Source organism: Neolamprologus brichardi, chromosome 11, assembly GCF_056152115.1.
Source record: "Neolamprologus brichardi isolate AB-2024 chromosome 11, ASM5615211v1, whole genome shotgun sequence".
NCBI classification, from domain to species: Eukaryota; Metazoa; Chordata; class Actinopteri; order Cichliformes; family Cichlidae; genus Neolamprologus; species Neolamprologus brichardi.
Window position 1 is genome coordinate 17,771,213 of NC_142114.1, and position 19,413 is coordinate 17,790,625.

Sequence of the window (19,413 nt, forward strand, 5' to 3'; positions counted from 1 at the left end):
ATTGTATTCAATCTAATAATGGGGTTTCAGCATCTAACGCTAACCAAGCAGCAGCAACAAGGTGTAAAAATAAAGCTCAAACTTCTGCTACTACCTCCTTGTGCAGGTTTTCAGTCATTCGGCTCATGGTAGTCTGAAGAGCTTGAAAACAAGAAGGCAACTGTGTAGTTTGTGTAGTTGTTTCACGTCTCATCTAGGAGGTTTTCTTCAGTTCTGAGGTTCGTAAACTTAAAGACGTCCACTTGCCTACGTTCTTTTTGGGTTGTTCTTTTTCACATTAGAAAATAGCACAAAGGGGTTGTTAGATTTTCTGTGTCAAAATCCAATCTGTATTGATGCATGCTCAATCATCCTGGTAAGGAAATTCCAGAAAGTTGTGTTTTCAGTGGGAGAAAATGCAACGTCCAGGTGAACCGACTCAACTTTCTGGGATAATCCAAACTGTTAGAAAATTACCTTGGTAATTTTATGTTGCTCTTACATATTGATTTTGTCAAGATTTGAATATTGTTGTCTGAACTCTCTTTCAGAGACGTCCAGGATCTCGGCGTGAACCTGCTGGGACACCAGAGGAAGATCGTCAGTGCAGCCCAGCAGCTCAGGGCTCACCTGACACAGGGGCAGGTGGAGGTCTGAAACCTACCAGCAATACACCCTGTGCTGTGGATTTATGGGCTTCACATTCCTTTGCTTGTTGCGTCCAGTTTCCGCAACATTTTATTTGGATGGTGCACATTTTAACCGTAAAAAAAAAAGAGAGCGAGATAATCAGCTAACAGTGCCACTCTGTCTATTCTGATATACCTGACACTGCAACCAGAAGCAGTGAGAAAAGACTTTCTCAGCCAGTCCTTCGAGACGACTAACAGAAGAGAGATACACTACAGGAGCTGCGGCCCAACTCAAAGTGAGGCTAGAAAGTTGCTGACAAGGAGGACTTTAAAGATTCCTCTATGTTTTTCCACTAGATTTCACTTTATTGTTGTCTGCCTTCTCCTCTCCTCCCCCCTCTGCAGTCCAAACTCTCCCTTCCTCCTCCTCTACTCACCTTGCCTGAAATGCTTCTGTTTCCTCTGTGCTCAATAAAACCACAAAAGTATTTTTTTTTGTTAAAGTATTTAGGGAGATCTCTCCTCACAAAGAATTGCGTGAAGACAATCAAAGCCTTTTTCTAATTTTTTTTTTGAGTTATTTGTAAAGTTGTATCACTTCCTCTCCACTTTAAATGCCAAATGCTAAACAAACAGTGTTACCTAGCAGCTAATGAATCACCTAAAGAGGTGTTACCGTTAGCTGTCAGAAAAATGTGTAGCTTGTTCAGTGTTACAGCAAATACTATGAACCACCAGTCCAAAGTCGGTACTGCAGATCCTTAAAGTTATATAGCAATCACTGCCATAATATTGGGAAAATCAAACCTAAACACGAAAAGGCTTTTAATAAATGTAAGCCATGTTTTGTTTTGTTTTTTTAATCCGCCTTTAGAAGACATATCCAAGGTCTGAGAGCTGCCCTGTTTGTGCAACTCACTGTAGAGCCTCTCAGTGACAGCAGAGCTCACTTACTCTAAAACACTTAACAAACTTCACCTCAGCTGCAAACACGAGCTTCTGCCTGCGATGGAAACAGAAGCTGACAGCACCCACCTTTACAGTATGTCTGCATTTCACACTTCACCTCTTTTGTTTGATTGCTAGAGTAACGACACTGAGTCATTGGAGCATTGTGAATGTGTGAAATGAGCAAGATGGACAAAATCTGATCTGATTTACACTTGAAGGAAGGAAGCAAAATGCTTTGTAGGTAGCTGCCCGTATGTCTGTGTGCTGTATATGAAACTCTGTTATTGCGTACATGCTGTACATGATGTGTGTGAGTGAGTGTGAGTGAGTGTGTCTGTGTGTGCATGTGTGTGCGCGCGCGCGTGAGACAAGTGTGTCAGGCTACACACATTTATAAGTGTTTACTTGTATGAATGTTCACCACTGTTCCGTAATTGTGCAAATTTGTAAAATAAATATGATTTTATTTAAAGAAGCAGTCTCCTGCATTTTCTTTCTCATCCGTTCTGCTCTTATATAAAAATAATAATTATCTGGAAACAGTTGTGATATTAAATATGACTTGCAAAAAGAAAATAATGAATATAGTCATTTTCAGGAGGCAAATGAATGCTTCAGTTCAGAAGACGCAAGCATGACACCACCCACACATGCAAACAGCACAAAGCATATGTTTTGAATCCTGAGACTAAACCATTGTTAATATACACTTTGGCAAGTTGTAAGTTTACATATGCTCCTCATGGGCATTAATGACATGTAATTTAGTCATCGTAATCTTTAATAAACCCTGGGTCAAAAGGATACATATAGGTTCAAATATATACATATATTTACTTAAATCTAATTCTCACTGGAAGATCCGAGGAACTCTGTGAAGATCTAAGGAGAGCTGTGAAAGTTTAGTAGAGTTATTTCTAAACAACCGGGGATTACAAGATCGTAAAAAAAACCTACACGTTAGTACAAATTATTCAGCTGTGTCAACAATTTGCCAAGGTCTGGAAGGAGACATAAAGTGTCACCCTCAGATGAAAGGAAATTAGTTGGTGTGCTCAGGATTAACCCACGAGCCACCGAGCCTCAAGCATGCCATGAACCAGGGACAGCTGGAACACCGGTGTCACAGTGGGCAGCGATGCCGTGAACGCAGAGGGTGCTGACTAAGAAAGAAACCTGTTTCTAAAATCAGCACCTTAAAAATTGACTGAAACTTGCAGCTGGAGAAAGGTTTTATGGTCAGACAAGACAAAGATTGAGCTGGCCACAATGCCAAGAGCCATGTTTGGAGAAGAAACAGTGAAGCATCGTGCTCTGGGACTGTTTTGCTTAACGATAGTAATTATTGTTTAATTTTGACTGATGTGAATTTGACATGATAGCAGTAATAAAGAATGAGCAACACAAATTGCCCATATAACCAAGAGGAAAGAATACATGATAGATTTTTCTTGTTTAACATCATGTTTGGTGCAAAAGATGTGAGACAGAGGAAGAAATCAGGTTGCAGCTACGGGGAAGGATAATGAAAGAAAGGTGAAAATTACTCATGATTTCATGGATTGACACCTTTAAGTTTTTCTCAGATATGTTACATTATGACATTTATTTTAAAACTTTACTTTTTCAAATATAAAACTAATACTATATTATACATTATGGTTGTGGTAGCTTTATTTACCTTCTCAAAGGAGCCAAACAGTACATACAGCATGACAGCAGTCTGCATGGTTTTTGACCAAGAATAGTTTATAGAAACAAGTTATCTATCTGTCATGGTCAAACAATAGTGTCAGAAGATTGTGTAACAAAAGATAAACACAAGTGGCATGTCACGGTCACGGACAAAGCAACAGAATGACTAACATGGTCACAGATTTACATATTTATGGTCACATTTCGCTTGAAAAAATATGTAAACATTTCCCCTGGTTTGAACAAGGCTCACCTTGTTCCACTAATATCACCTTCACAGTGTCCAAAAGTGAACTTCTCGGACTGCTCGCACTTCACGTTCCACACATCAGCAGGTTTGTGTGAAATCAGAGTTAGAGATCTGCTGGGATCGGCAGTAATCCAAGAACAGAAACAGGTCTCCCACATGTCCCAGTGGTGCTGATATCAGAGCAGATCTGGACTGATGTAAAGACTACACAAACCTCCATTTCATGGCTGCCAGAGTAATCTGGCTGGCGCCTTGCTGTATTTTACTGTATATATATTTTTCATACTGCAGAGAATTGCATCCCAATGTCAAACTGCAGGATAATTATAACAATATTTACACCAACAAAACTTTACTTTAGGAATTATCATCCATAGACAGCTTTAAGATCTTTTCAACTTCATGCATTTTCTATTCTTTTACACTGCAGAGTAAAATTACACATCTATGTGGTAACTGTTAACAGCTGTTATTTTGCAGATTAGGATTTTACGTTAAAAATTTTACAATGGTATGAATTTTACAATTCATGCCATTGTAAAATTTTTAACATAAAATTAAGTAAAATTAAGTCTTTATTGAAACTGTTCTTAAATTAAAGCACAAAAGCAACATCAGCGAAACACACACAACAAAACCATTTACAGACCCTCCAATGAATTCAGATTTTTTTTTTCCCTTTTCAATTGCAAATAATTTGAACTATTGACTTTAGGATCTATCACCCTAATGAAACTGCTGTTCTTAGAGTTTCCCGTGGCATTTTAATGAAGAGAGATGCAGATGCAAACGTTGTTCAGCTACATTTGACACAGTTGATCATGGTATTTCGATTGACAGGTTAGCAACATGGCGTGGCATCTCTGGATCAGACTTCAAATGTTTTTAATTCTTATTTCCGGACAGAACTTACTCCGTTGCTGCTGACAGCTTGGTGTCCTCATTTGCAACTTTGTGCTATGGTGTGTCCCAAGGTTCTGTTTTGGGACCTGTTCTGTTTGCACTGTATTTGCTATCTCCAAAAGTTGATTCTGTTCATCTGGACGTAGCGTTTTGTGGGAGAAACGTTTCGTCACTCATCCAAGTGACTTCTTCAGTCTCAGCTGACTGCAGGTTTCCCCAATCTTATAAACAGTACATTTGCATAATGACTGAAACCAGTCCACTGAAGGAACAATGGGCTGGGAGGTCAGTTCCTGCAAATTCTCATGACCACTGATCAAAGACCACTGATCAATGGCCATGAGTACCATTCACAGAGAGTTGGGGAATAGCTGCAATCACAGCATTGTAAGATGGTGACAGATGTACCCTTAGGCCCCCTCCTCGATTCAGAGATGGTCTTTCCCTTTTCATGTAAATGGCCTCCTTGACTCTGCGCTCAAACCAGCGTTCCTCCCTGTCCAGGATGTGTACATCCTCATCATTGAAAGAGTGTCCACTGGCCTGTATGTGTGAATAGACTGCAGAGTCCTGGCCTGATGAAGTAGCTCTTCTGTGTTGTGCCATCCGCTTCGCCAGAGGTTGTTTGGTTTCCCCGATGTATAAATCCTGGCAATCCTCCTGGCACTTAACAGCGTACACTATGTTACTCTGTTTGTGTCGGGGGACCCGATCCTTAGGGTGGACCAATTTTTGTCGCAGCGTGTTTTGGGGTTTAAAAGCCACAGAGACGCGGTGTTTAGAAAAAATGTGTCTTAACTGCTCCGATACTCCTGACACATATGGGATCACTACAGGTTTTTGCTTGGGCAGCTGTTGTCCTTCTCTCCTGTTTATAAGATTGGGGAAACCTGCAGTCAACTGAGACTGAAGAAGTCACTTGGATGAGTGACGAAACATTTCTCCCACAAAATGCTACGTCCAGATGAACAGAATCAACTTTTTGGAGATTTACTTTCCTGGGTGATTGAGAATGCATCAAGATGTATTTGCTATCACTTCAACACCTTTGAGTGTGTCTCATATCATTGTTATGCAGATGATATCCAATTGTACATTTCTTTTACTCCAAAGAATGTTGTAAAAATATCCATCCTTTAAGACTGTATTGATGCCATACAGAACTGGATGGCTGCCAATTATTTTCACTTAACACAGAGAAAAGTTTTTGTTTGTGCTACTGACAGCTTTGTTTGCACTCCGATTATTAGTCTCGGGTCTTCATCATTGTTTCAATCAAATGTCAAAAATGTAGGTGTCAGATTTGATCAGGCTCTTAGTTTTAACACACATATCAATAGCCTTGTTTGATCCTGCATTTTATCTGTGAAATGCTGCCCGCCTCAGTCGAATGGTGTCCAAGTCAGAATTAGAAATGATAATTCATGCTTTTGTTTCCTCAAAGTTGTAATTCACTGTACGTTGGCCTCAGGAAGTCCTTTTTGGATCACTTACAAATCACTCACTGCAAAGTGCAGCTACTTATTAGGCTCTCTAGTGATCTCACTTGACACCTATTTTGCTGTCTTTGCATTATGTATCTTTTTGATTATTTCCAGAGCTATGCATGGTTGAATGCCTGCTTACATTAGTGAACTGCAGTCATATAAAAAATGCAGGTCATTGAGCTCTTTGGGCCAAAACCTGTTGGTGGTTCATCTTTCTGGACTGAACATTAAAAGAGACTGTCTGTTTGAGGTTGTGGCTTCTTAACTATGGTATGCACCACCACTACAGTTCAGATGTCATTTCTGTGGGCTTCAATGATTAAACGGTTAAAAAGTAGCTCAAGACTTACTTGTACAGGCTTGCTTTTAAATTATGAATATTATTGTTGTGTTTTAATGTCTATATTTTTGTTTGATTATTGTTGTGAATAACTTTGTGATCCTTGTCTACAATGGTTCTACATAAATACATTTTACTTATTTACTTGGTGCTATGTTACATTTAACTCATATAAACTATCTTCCACTGACATTAAGTTAAACACAAGGGCTCAAATAAACACTGTGCATGTCAGACTGTTGATGAAGAGGAAGAATGTTAAAAAGGTGCAATTGGTTCAAGATTTAAATAAAAAATATGCTTTAATTTCAATTCTGATCACATAAAGACAGACAACCCCGCTTTAATCTAAAACGCTAATTTTAATTACCTTCTCTAAAAACTTTAAGGAAACAGTAATTCACAAAATTTGAAAATAGCATTATTTTTGTAACAGACTTTTTCTTTTTCATTTTACAACGACATTGCACTCATGTAGGCTGAACAGTTGTTAAAAAATATATTATGTATATTTGATTTCATTTGCAGTATAACCTTGCAAATGAAATTAAAATATTTTCTGCAAAGTACTGAGTGAACATTTACTTCGTCCCATCTGAAGCCTGAACCATGAAATAACTGCCTTTTTTGTAAAACTGGAGTGTTTATTGAAGCTTGTGACAATTTTGTTTAAACAAGAAATTAAATGTTAATTTACATATATGAGTTTTAATATTTTTTGCTCACACCACTTTATGTGTCTAACTTTACACATCTGGTTTTTAAGGGGTAAAAAAAAATCACATTGACGTCTCAAAACGTGTGTATAAAATATGACACATTTGGCATTACAGGGTCAAAGAAAGACTCAAAATATTTAACACTGAAAAAATCTGATGATGAACTAAAGAGTAATATGAGAATGACTCATGTGACCTGGAATTTTCCAGATGGCAGAGGGTGATGGTATTACATAATCCAATTTAATCATGATTTAAAGTTTAAAATACATATTATAATACATCTTATTTGCAATATCATTTAATGCAGTCCATTAGGAATAATTAAAGTTTGGATATTAGGAAGCATGTGGGGGGAATTTTTTTTTAAATTTTATTCTTACAGTTTTTCAAAGAGTTTTTCAAATTACTTTGATTAATGTTTCACACAAGAAAGTTGTAGGTTCAAATCTCTGGCCAGTCGGGGGACTTTTGTAGAGTCGCTCTAGAGACATCCTGTCTGTGACTCTGTGGGTGTCCCTGGATCCAAAGACATGCATGTCAGGTTATCAGTAAGATTGTTGGCTGACCTGTCTAGGGTGTACCCTGCCACTCGCCCCGTGACAGCTGGGATAGCCTCCAGCTCACCTGTGACCCTAAGAGACTGAGTGTGTTTATCCTGCAGACCCCAGAGGTGTACATTTGTTGTCATATCTCACAAGTGCTTCCTCTACAATTCACTTTGTTAATCATGTTGTTCTTTATGTTGTATCATTTTCTATTTTAATGCTTTGATTAATGCTTTTTAAAAATAAAAATGTTTTGGGGTATGCATGTTGAATATGTTGGAAGGGTCAAAAAAGGTTTTGCGCTGGTCTATTTTTCTTTTTATCATTCTAGGATATTTCTTTTTTTTAATAGATATTCAGGATTATGTAATCCTTGCACATTTATAGACTCACAACTATAAGGAATCAGTCTCGGTTAATATCTTCCTCTTGATCCTTGTTGTCCTGACAGATTTGACCAAGTTCACAAAAACTACAAAAGATATTTCCTGAAGATTTCTTTCATTTTAATTGCATTTCTATTACGAAACAGTTTGGTGGATTTTACGGCTAGTTTAACTTTCGTTTTGGTTTGGCTCTTAAATAACGGTCATCAAGTACTATTAAGTCACTCTGGACTCAGGAGTCAGCTGTCATAAGATTTCTGTAATAATTGTTTTCTGTGGTGTCTCACCTCAAATTAACTCAGTGTTGTTACATATGTCCAGAAACAGTGAACACCAAAGCCACAAAATCATGTTTTTTTACAGTGTTATTGTTTTCTTATAAAGACCTTAGCAGTTTTGAAACTACTGGTCTTTATGACACTGCTTAAAGATGGTGCTCTCTGTCTGGTAAACAGCTATTATCTCCACAATACTAAATGATGGCCACATCGGCAGCCATTATCAGGGCTTCCTATAGTCTTCCTAAACCCTGTTTATCCAGTGGTTAACCAGCTCTTTAGTCATGACCTAAAAATGGTGCAGAAAAATAGGTGTCCACTACAGCCGAGGTGACCAGAAATTTAAATGTTTGCTGATTCAATAGTTGGTAAATAAATCAGATCTGTGTAAATGAAATTTGTGGCTTTTTATCAGCTGAATGTGTCAACTCTGAAACTAATTGCAGTTTCACAAAACAACACGCACCATTAGCTTTGTTTTCCACATTCAGAGAAAAGTGACATTCTCTCATTGAACATGATGCTGCTGCCAGCCTAGATGATCATTATAGTCTTTGTAGTGCAGTAATTACCGCATCTGGGATCATTCCTGTTGACACATGAATGGTGCTCAACATGTTATATCACTGTGAATGAAGCTAGATGTTTAGTGTTTGTGTGTCCAAGAAGCAGCATGGTGGAAAATCCTTTATAATCTCCATATTTTCCAAATAATTCCAGTTTCACTCTGAGGATTTTGCTCATTCGTTAAAAACAAAGATCCAAACTAAAACGCAATGCCATAAAGCGAGGTATAGAACAGCATGCTTGCAATTTCCAAACAGGTTTTCTTAACAGTTCACTACAAGTGGTGTGTTGACTGTCATGATTTGCTGAATTTTCATAGTGGCCATGCAGGTTTCAGTGGTAGTCAGAGGAATGCTGAGAGGCCTGGTGATTGCATAGATATCCGCGAACTGGGGACTGGACCATTGTCACTTTGCTTTTAAGGAGATCAAGCCAATAATTTTAGATCAGCATGACAAAGGAATTCCTTGTCAACGGGGAATGAAGCACAGCTTTCTCTGTGGCACTTCTGACCAGTGAAAGTCTCCTTGCTCATTACTGCGTCACTGTCTTATTCTTACCTGTCAGCTTTCCACGCATCCTCCTTCTCCACCCATTTGCTCTCATGTCTCCTCCCTCTTGGCTGGGACATATATATATTGGTGATGCCACAGGGATTTCATCTCTCCTCTGGGACTTTTTTAAAGGTGGTGTGTCCACTTTTGAGTGTTTCTCTCAGTGTCACCAGAGATTGAGGAGCAGCAGTTTCATTGCTTAAGGGTGAGGTAAGACTGAAAAGATTTACTTTAATTTATTAATAGAAAAAACTACCAAAATCAACAAATAAATTTTTTTTCCACCTGTGGATTTAGACTCCATAGCATTTATTTTTCACCCACTCTACTTTTGTCTTTCTCGAGTTTCTTAAAAAACATTCCTAACTTTTCGTTTCACAATTCTAGTCAAACCTCAGGTGCCAATGTCACCGTCTTTAGCCAGATCTGCTCCGAGCGAGCTCAACCATTGGTGGAGCCAGCTGAAGTTTCGCCTTCAGAACAAAAAAGGATGGAATGAAATGCTGGATGAGACATTTCTGCTCTACACAAAAGGGTAAACTCCTGCCTGACGCCACTTTCCAGTACATTCAGTTTTGTTTAAAGTTTTACCATAAATCTGATGTCTTGTTTCTGTCCTTCTGTCCCTCAGTGTGAATGACATTCCTCTCTTCTATGCGGCTAAAAACAACAGTGCTGGTTGCATCAAGAAACTGCTAGGTTGTGCATCCACGAATATCTTTGAGAGAGGTACGACTGAACGAGGAGTTTAAACCTTACATTGCTGCCTTTTTGGTGTGTTTTCCGTGATTTTAGAAGGTGTATCTTCTTGTTCAGGCTCCCTGGGAGAGACGGCCCTTCACGTTGCTGTTATGAACGATAACCTGGATGCTGCTGTGGCTCTGATGGATGGAGCTCCTGACCTCATTAACGAGCCCATGACCTCTGAACTTTTCCAAGGTTGACATGCAGAAATTCATAACTGCAAAACACCAATGCACATCATGCAGACTGAGTGCTGTGTGTAACTGTATAGATGTCAAGTTGTCAGCTTTTTGGTCTGCAATTCAAATAATTCACCTTCTTAGCAAAATCTGTGAGATTTTTGATACAGTGGATACAAGGGCATGTAAAAGCCTAACACAACAATTTAATAATAACAAATAATAATGGATAATAATGGATTGGATTTATATAGCGCTTTTCAAGGCACCCAAAGCGCTTTACAATGCCATTATTCATTCACTCTCGCATTCACACACTGGTGGAGGAAAGCTACTAATTTAAGCAGGTTTTTAAAAAATCTAAGGACCTTAAAAAGTAAGCGAAGTGAAGAAACTTAAAGAAACTTAAAGAAGTCTTAGTCACTTTCTTTCTAAGCTCCCTAAACCACCATGAGCTGGATGACAGAGAACCTCAACCTTTTAGAAAATATTTTACTTAGTCAAATCATGTCACTGAGGGTTTTTTTTTGTTACTTCATTATTTTATTCATCTAACAATAAATCAATAAAGGGCAACAAATTCCAATTATGAGGCCTCATCTGCTGCTTTTGGAGAGCAAACCCTGTTAGGGTTACAGTGGTGGATAAAGCAAAAGCATCAAGTGTAGGTTTTACCAAAGCTGGTGAAACAAAAACCAGTGTGTTGGCAGTGAACTGATGTACACTTTCTCTCTGTGCTCCGCCTCAGGGATTACTCCTCTCCACATTGCTGTGGTGAATCAGAACATCGACCTGGTTCGTCATCTGATTAGTCGCGGTGGTGACGTGTTCACACCTAGAGTCACTGGTCTGTATTTCAGGAAGAGGATAGGAGGACTTATGTACTGTGGTAAGCCAGCATGAGTGAACTTACGTAAAGAAATGTATCAGCCATTAATTACAAGGCCAGTGGCAGGACAATAAAACTCCAAACTGGTCCCAACATATGTGATAAAAACAAGGCAGAGAAAAGCAATAGCCATGTGAATGTATGGTTTTTGTGCAAAATAACAAAACGCGTGGCTTTTCATCAGGCGAGCACATCCTGTCTTTTGCTGCTTGTGCTGGGAATATGGATATCATCTCCATGGTAATCGACGCAGGTGCCAGCACCAGGATCCAGGATTACAAAGGTATGAGCCCTTGAGTGAGAGAAGATCAAGTATTATTTTACACTGCTAGGAAATTTGACTGTGTGACTGCTTAAGCCACAAAATATTCTGCATCCCATGTGTTATTAGGGTCTTATTTTTAATTTGATTTATCACAGCATTGTCTAAAATTCTCACCACTAAAGGACAAAATCAACCCTGATGGGTTTGCCACTAATTGCAGCTTTCTGGCGCTGGTCTTGTAATTTAAACTCAAAGAACCTCGAGAATTACTGACAGGCTCAAACCAGCAATTTTCTTATCTAACCAACAGCTGAAAATGCAAAAAGAAAAATTGACATCAGCCTGAAAAGGTAAAAGTTTCAGGCTTCTTTTTTGTCAAAGCTAAATTATATTGAGGAGACTGTTCATATCAAAGACACTACTGAGGCATTATACAATACAATACAATACAATAAAACGTTATTTGTATAGCACATTTAAAACCAGAGGTAGCCAAAGTGCTTCACATAATCCAATAAAACAGTAGTAAAGTACAAAGGCGGATAAGCTAGCAGGTGGGAGGCATTGTTTAAACAAGCATACAAGTATACAAGTACGCAGATAAGGAAGCAAGACTTAACGATAAAAACAATAAAACAATATAGTAAAAGAGTAAAAGAGAGGAAAGTGAAGGGCAAGAAAGTACAATTAAAAGGCATGCTCTAGGAGGCCGGGAAGGCTAAGCTAAAAAGGTGGGTTTTCAATCGAGACTTGAAGGTCTGGATCGAGTGAGACGCGTGAATAGTATGAGGGAGGTTATTCCAGAGGTTAGGTGCGACTGAAGGGAAGGCACGATCACCTCTGGTTTTCAGCCGCGACCAAGGTTGCACCAAAAGTAAGACGATCTCAGTGTTCTACTGGGAGTATACACGCTAAGGAGATCAATAAGGTAGTTAGGTGCAATATTATTTATGATTTTATAAGTAAGCAGTAGGATTTTGAAATCAATGCGATGTTTAATTGGAAGCTAGTGGAGGCCAGTGAGAATTGGGGTGATAGACTCAAGCCTACGAGTACCAGTTAGAAGGCGAGCCGCGGCGTTATGGACGAGTTGCAATCTATGAAGAAGGGCAGAAGGAAGCCCAGTGTATAGGGAGTCTAACCTGGATGTGACAAAGGCATGAATAAGCCTTTCTAGATCCTCACGTGGTAAGTATGGCTTGGCCTTAGAAATTAAACGAAGTTGATAGAAACAAGATTTAATAACAGAGGACACTTGCTTGTCAAGCTTAAAGGAGCCGTCCTGGTAAACACCCAAATTACTTGCAGAATCGGAAAGATAATCAGCGAAGGGCCTGAGGACACCAGTTAGATGGGCTCTAGGGGTATGACTGTCAAAGATTACAATTTCTGTTTTCTTGTAATTAAGGATAAGTGAATTGCTCAGCAGCCAGTCCTTACCCACATGGCAAAATTGGTATGGCCCGGATCTGGCCCACACAATGTGCTTACACATACCGCAAAGAACGACGGCCCTTTGGTGGCCCAGATCAGGTTTGCCAGACGTAGTCCACACATGGGCCAGCACAAGGCCAGTTGCAGACACACTGGTGGTCCTGTGCTGGCCCATGTGTGGACTACATCTGGCAAACCTGATCTGGGCCACCGAAGGGCCGTCATTCTTTGCGGTATGTGAGCCATGTGTAAGTTGTGTGCAGCCACAGGCCAGTTGTAGACACAGTGCTGGCCCTGTGCTGCCCCAGAACAGTTTTAGCTCTGGCCCCAGATGTCAGCCTAATGTGTACCTTTATCAAGCCAAGTAATAACAACAAGTGCCGGAACATAATACTAAGTAACATGAGGAAACTCTGTTCAGACAGTGAATGGACTGATTCTTATATGGCGCTTTTCTACTCTCCCAGATTACTCAAAGTGCTCTATACAACATGCCACATTCACCCAATCACACACACTAACTAACTGCATTCACACACATTCACACTCTTAACATGCAGACTGGATGAGCCAGGGATGGAACCACTAACCTTCCAATCAGTAGGTAAAATGCTCTACCGCCTGAGCTACAGTTACTATGAGTAAACCGTCACTAGGTTTTGGATAAAGTGTACACTCACAAACCTGTCAAACCTGCATTTGAAATGTTGGCTACCATAGCAGTATCGTATCGCAACATGGCATTTGGGTCTTCTAACTAAAATAGGAAAATAGGAACATAAATAGTGCCACCATTGCCAGACCTGGCCGACATTTGGTTGACATACATCCTGCCATGACACCAGTCAGTCAGAAGTGCCACCTTGATGCCAGATCTGGGCCAGACCTGTTTTCTATGGGCCCAGGCCACATAAACCAAACCACAATTGAGCCAGATATGGCATGCCATCACATAGACAGTGCCATCTATGCCAGGCCTGGCCCATATCTGGATGACATATGCCAGAAGTCAGCCAGCAGTGCTGGCTTGATACTAGATCCGGGCCAGACCTGCTTGCTATGTGGGTAACTTCACTTATACAATCGAAGAAGCGAAGCATTGATGAAGTATATCCCTCAGTCAATTCAAAATAAATTTGAATGCTATCGGCGTAGCAATGATAAGAGAGTTTGTAATTTTTAATAATACGACCAAGGGGTGACATATATAGAGAAAACAGCATAGGACCCAGCACAGACCCCTGAGGGACAACACAGGTAACAGGGGCAATGGAAGAGGAGTAGGTACCCATCGTGACAGAGAATGACCTCTCCGATTAGCAGGAATTAAACCAACCAAGGGCCATACCCATAATGCCAACCAGATGTTCGAGCCTCATTAAGAGGATGTTATGGTCCACCAGCTCAAAAGCAGAAGACAGGTCCAACAAAACTAAGGCCGCGGGGCGCCCAGAGTCTATGGAGCCCCTCTGATGACATGGTCCAAAAAATAAATAAATTGTGGCCACAAAGTACTACTTCATAGGGCACAAAATAGGTATAACATGCGCACGAAATGCTAATTTGTGGGCACGAAACACTTGACCAATAACCGTGATCCTTCCCAGGCCCTTGCAGTTGGTTGACAATAAAATCTATCCTGGGGTCCAGGTCGTACTTACGTCTGTAAAGCAACTGGGTTCTCAATATCCTGTTTAAATGTCTCTCCATAATAATGGTTCCTTGCATTGCCAGGCTTTTCAAAATGCATTTGTAGCTCATTCCCAGCCTAAAATAAAACTCAATCATACTGTCCATGGTGTATAGGTTTAGCCTACTGATGTGACGTTATCTATTTCGTTGCCACAAATGCGTAATTCGTTGCCACGTTATACCCAATTCGTGCCCACAAATTAGCATTTCGTGCGCACCTTATGCCTATTTTGTGCCCTCGAAATAGCATTTCATGGCCACAAATAAGTATTTCATGGGCATGTTATACTATTTCGTGCCCACGAAGTAGTATTTTGTGGCCACAATTTATTTATTTTTTGGACCATGTCATCAGAGGGGCTCCATAAGAGTCAGTAATTAAAGGAAGATCATTGAAGACCCTCAAGAGTATAGGTTAAAAATTAAAAAAAAAAAAAACATTTTTAAATGCTAAACTAATTGTTGCCAGTTTTTGCTCACATAGCTAAATGTTTCAGTCGCAGAGTAGTGACTGATTTCTGGTTTATGGGGACCTTCGGGAGGATAATCCAGCTGTGCATATCTGAATATGAGCGTCTTAATAACAATTAATACCTTTCTCCTGTCTTCTTGTGCCTCCTGCGTACACACTCTCCATCCAGGCAACACAGTGCTTCACATTTTGGTCTTGCAGCCCAACAAGAACATTGCCTGCCAGGTCATTGACTTGATTATGGCACGCGATGCAGAGCTGGACCAGCAAGTGCCCCTTGATATGGTTCCCAACTCCCGAGGCCTTACACCTTTTAAGCTGGCTGCAAAAGAGGGAAACACAGTGGTGAGTAGAACCCAAACATGAAAGGTGGAACAGATTGTTCCTAATCTCATCCTAACCCCCTGTCTCTTAAAGGTATTCCAGCACCTAGTTAACAAAAGGCGTGTAGTCCAGTGGAGTCTGGGCCCTTTGACCTCTCACCTGTATGACCTGTCCGAGATCGACTCGTGGGCCGATAGCATGTCAGTGCTGGAGGTCATTGTGGCCAGCCAGCAGAAAGAGGTACAGAAGAATATGTAGGTAGCATTCAGGAGAAAATGCTAATTGTTATCAGGAAGTTAGTTCTGACTCTGAGATTTTCTCTTCTATTTTTGCTCTCCAGGCAAGGAAGATCCTGGAGGTCACTCCTGTGAGGCAGCTGGTTAGTCTGAAGTGGAACCTGTATGGGAAACATTACTTCAGGTAAGATTTTGTTAGTTTTGTTAAATCTGAACTAAAATACTTGAATTGTACACATGTCTGTTGCTGTTTAACACACTGGGTTTCTTCCTCCCTTTTTGTTGTCAGGTTTCTGCTGTTTCTGTATCTCTTGTACATCGGGACTTTCACAATGTGCTGTATGTTTCGCCCCCTAAAGAACGCTCCAGAGAACTACACAACGTCAGATGCAGACAAAACTGTCTGGGTTCAGAAGACGCTCAAGGTGGGCCAGAACTATGAATTATCATAGACATTAGAAAACCTTAAACAGATCTCAACATTTTACTCACTATACTGTTTGAATGAGACACCTAAAGTGAAATTTTTATGTTCAATGTGCTGACTGTTTTTGAACTATCCCAAAAATATAATTTGATTTTTATTACAGCACGTTTATTTTAAAGAGTCATATTTCAGATTAACATTTTGGAAATAAAATATGAACATTTATAAAACTGACTGCCTAGAAGTAACATAAAACCAGCTCTCACGTGTTAGTACAAATTATTATGATCCAAATAGTCGACCGAATCTGCATAATGAGTACTTTGATTTAGTTTTCTACCCTTTTCTCTTTGTTTAATATTTTCAGTTTGTACTTCTATTACATGAGTTTTATGGAGTTGATGTTTTGGGTGTAGATGTTTAGGTCAGTCCCCACTAAAAATTCAGATTCCTCTAATTGAATCCATTATTACCCCCTAGTTTCCCAGTCCCCACCTGCACTGGGGCCTGCTACACATTTTAGGAAGGCAACACTTTCATAGCGTGTCACTTCTACTTTGGTAGTTAGTACTTCCTCAACTACTGCACCACCAGAGGTTTTTTTGCCCCAAATTACTTCAGCCATAACTTATGTAAAATTCAAATATATATGATCCACTGAATGCATGTGTAAATACCAAACTATACACCTACACAAGTTACACAGTCAGACAATAATGAGATTTTAATATTTATAACAGCATCATTTCCTCTTTGTCCACCTCAGGAGAGTTATACAACACATGGGGATAATGTGCGGCTGGCAGGAGAGATTATCAGCGTCATTGGAGCTTTTGTCATCCTTGTGCTGGAGGTGGACATTTAAAATATGCTTTTTGTTTAAAAATATTCAACAGTACATTACTGTGAACTGTTCTGACCTCATGCATCCCCTGTGCTCCTAACAGATCCCAGACATTCTGAGAGTTGGAGCAAAGCGCTACTTTGGCCAGACGGCACTGGGAGGCCCTTTCCATGTTATCCTGTAAGCACACACACCCTCTGAGAACCCAAGCAAAGCATAATGTTTGGGAACACTGCCTAACCTTGCTGCCGCTCTTGTTTTTGACCAGTATCAGCTATGCCTGCTTGGTGGTGCTGCTGTGCGTGTTCAGAGCCTGTGAGGTGCAGAGGGAGGCCGAGGTGATGGCGGTGTGTTTGGTCCTCGGCTGGTGTAATGTCATGTTCTTCGCCCGTGGCTTTGAAATGCTTGGCCCTTACGTCATCACGATACAGAAGGTGCGGATGGGTTTCTACACGAGCTCCATGAGTAACAAAAACATGAGTTTGCTCTGCTCGCACACCTGCTCACACATGTTTTCATTTGTTGTTTTGGTTTTTGAGGTTTTACATTTTCAGACTGAGCTCGCTTGTGTCTCGTTTCCCCCTAGATTATATTTGGAGACCTGACAAAGTTTATGTGGCTGATTTCCATTGTGCTCTTTGCCTTTTCCACCTGTGAGTATATTGTTAGCAATAAAAATAAACACAAATTTTACAAAACATTGTTTAAAGGAAACCTTCCTGCTCTCTTACAAACATTTTTTTCTTCTCAGCCCTCTGGATAGTCTACATGACTCAGGAGGTAGATTCCCTTCCTTCGTATCGCTCATATCCCGTCAGCCTCTTCTCCCAATTTGAGCTCAGCGTTGGCCTCATCGATCTGCCTGTGGACCACACCATCCCTATACCTGCGATTGTCCATGTGTTACACTGCACCTCCTCTCTGGTCTCCCACATCCTTCTGCTAAATCTGCTCACCGCCATGATGAGTGACACACAATGGAGGGTGGGCCAGGAGAGAGATGAGCTCTGGAGGACTCAGGTAACAGGGTTATTACACACACATGCGTAATCACCTCTTCAGCGTGCATTAAGCATTGCTGTGTCATGTTTACAGCTGTAATGTTGTTATTCAGGTGGTGGCCACAACGCTCATGCTGGAGAGGAGGCTTCCTCGCTGTCTCTGGCCTCGACTTGGGGTCTGTGGGCTGAATTATGGCCTGAAAGAGTGCTGGTATCTCAGGTAAGATGCAACCTTGTGTCAGGAACAGACAAAAACCCACAGAAATCGACTAACACAGCAGAAAGGGAATGTTATCTTTAAAAATAAAGTCAAACAGGAAGTTTGTACAGAAACTACAGCCACAGCTCATGTCACGCTATAAAATGCTCAATTCTTTTTTTTATTGTAGTTCTTATATTACTTTCACACCTCCTAAGGCTACACTGCATGTTTTTCTTAGTCGATTCCTTTCATTTTTGTGTCCTTCTCATCAAGGTTAAAGAGGAAAAACAATCAGCCTGGCTAACAAAAGCTGCCTTTCAGTACAAATCAATTCAGTCTATTTCTCAAAACATCAAATATTCCTTTGGTTGTGTTTTTTCTTATTTTGTGAATGCTCATATGAAAGAAAACATGAAACAAAAGCCAAAACCTTGAACTTCGAAGTGCTGTAACTCAGTTTTATAAGTTCTTTCTACTCTTGACATCTTTGAATGCAAGCACTTGCAGTTCAAAGCTCCTGTTTGTGAGGGCCAACCAATCAGAAGACAGGTAATATAAAGTGAATTGGACAAATGTGAGCTGCGTCAAGCCAGTATGAGACTAATAAGGATTATTTTGAACTGCAACTTATGGAAAGTTAGTGTAGAACAGTAAGACAGGGAAAATGTGCATAATACACCCTTTTAAGTGTAATAGTAGGTTATATATGTATAAGTAGAGGGGAAAAAATATAGTATTAGTAATACGATAAGAATGGTGCTTCTCACTGCAGGCACAGCATTACTCATGGGTGAAGTCCATCAAAGGCTTTCATTTAGTGTCAGTGGGCAAATTGTTTTCCTTCTGTAAGTGAATAAGCTTTTTGTTTTGTAGGTGGGGCCCAAAAAAAATGGAAACTAAAAAGAAGAGTGTAACATAATTAATTTTGAAACATGTGTGACTTTTTCTTTATTCATCTTATTTGCAGGGTTGAGGAAAGAAATGACTCCATGATGCAAAAGATGCGGCGTTACGTAAACGTCTTCTCCAAAGAGGATGAAAAGGAAACGGAGGGAGATGAAAATTCTGACTTCAAGGTTCCCTTGAAGCTGAGACTTAAAAACAAAGGAGGATGGTGGGAGCTGGTTCGACACAGCGCTTTAGGTTTGGAGATGGAGCAGGATGAGCCAGAGGAGGAACAGAGCATTAAATATGTTTAGAGAGAGACGCCGTCTAACCAAGAAGTTCCTTCCTATCATCAACTTTGAGTCATATACATATTAAGTAGATGTAAAGAATTGCTGAATTTCAGTGACCTTGGGGTGAAAGAACCACACTATCTTGATTTCTCAATATAGTAAACAGTGCAATTATTTCCGCAGTATTATGCCATAGAACAGACTGTGATTTTTATAGAAATATGAAAGATGTCTAGC

At 40.1% G+C, this 19,413-nt stretch overlaps 2 protein-coding genes across 2 annotated transcripts in view; both read left to right on the forward strand.

Moving 5' to 3' along the window:
- ephb6 (eph receptor B6) overlaps window positions 1-2,037 on the forward strand; it is a 43,800-nt gene extending 41,763 nt beyond the window's left edge. Inside the window, exon 19 of the mRNA XM_087848250.1 lies at window positions 531-2,037. Within this exon, the coding sequence (XP_087704376.1) occupies window positions 531-636 (106 nt within the window). The 3' untranslated portion in view covers window positions 637-2,037. The remainder of the gene's footprint in view (window positions 1-530) is intronic.
- A 7,375-nt stretch (window positions 2,038-9,412) lies between these two features.
- On the forward strand, window positions 9,413-19,373 carry trpv6 (transient receptor potential cation channel, subfamily V, member 6). The gene is made up of 17 exons (XM_006802915.3): window positions 9,413-9,499; window positions 9,677-9,824; window positions 9,921-10,018; window positions 10,106-10,228; window positions 10,961-11,101; window positions 11,286-11,384; window positions 15,134-15,309; window positions 15,382-15,528; window positions 15,629-15,708; window positions 15,814-15,949; window positions 16,718-16,804; window positions 16,899-16,975; window positions 17,064-17,229; window positions 17,382-17,448; window positions 17,547-17,815; window positions 17,910-18,016; window positions 18,966-19,373. Exons 2-17 carry the CDS (start codon window positions 9,694-9,696, stop codon window positions 19,195-19,197), a joined length of 2,136 nt encoding a protein of 711 aa, XP_006802978.1. The 5' UTR covers window positions 9,413-9,499; window positions 9,677-9,693; the 3' UTR covers window positions 19,198-19,373.
- The last annotated feature ends 40 nt before the right edge of the window (window positions 19,374-19,413 follow it).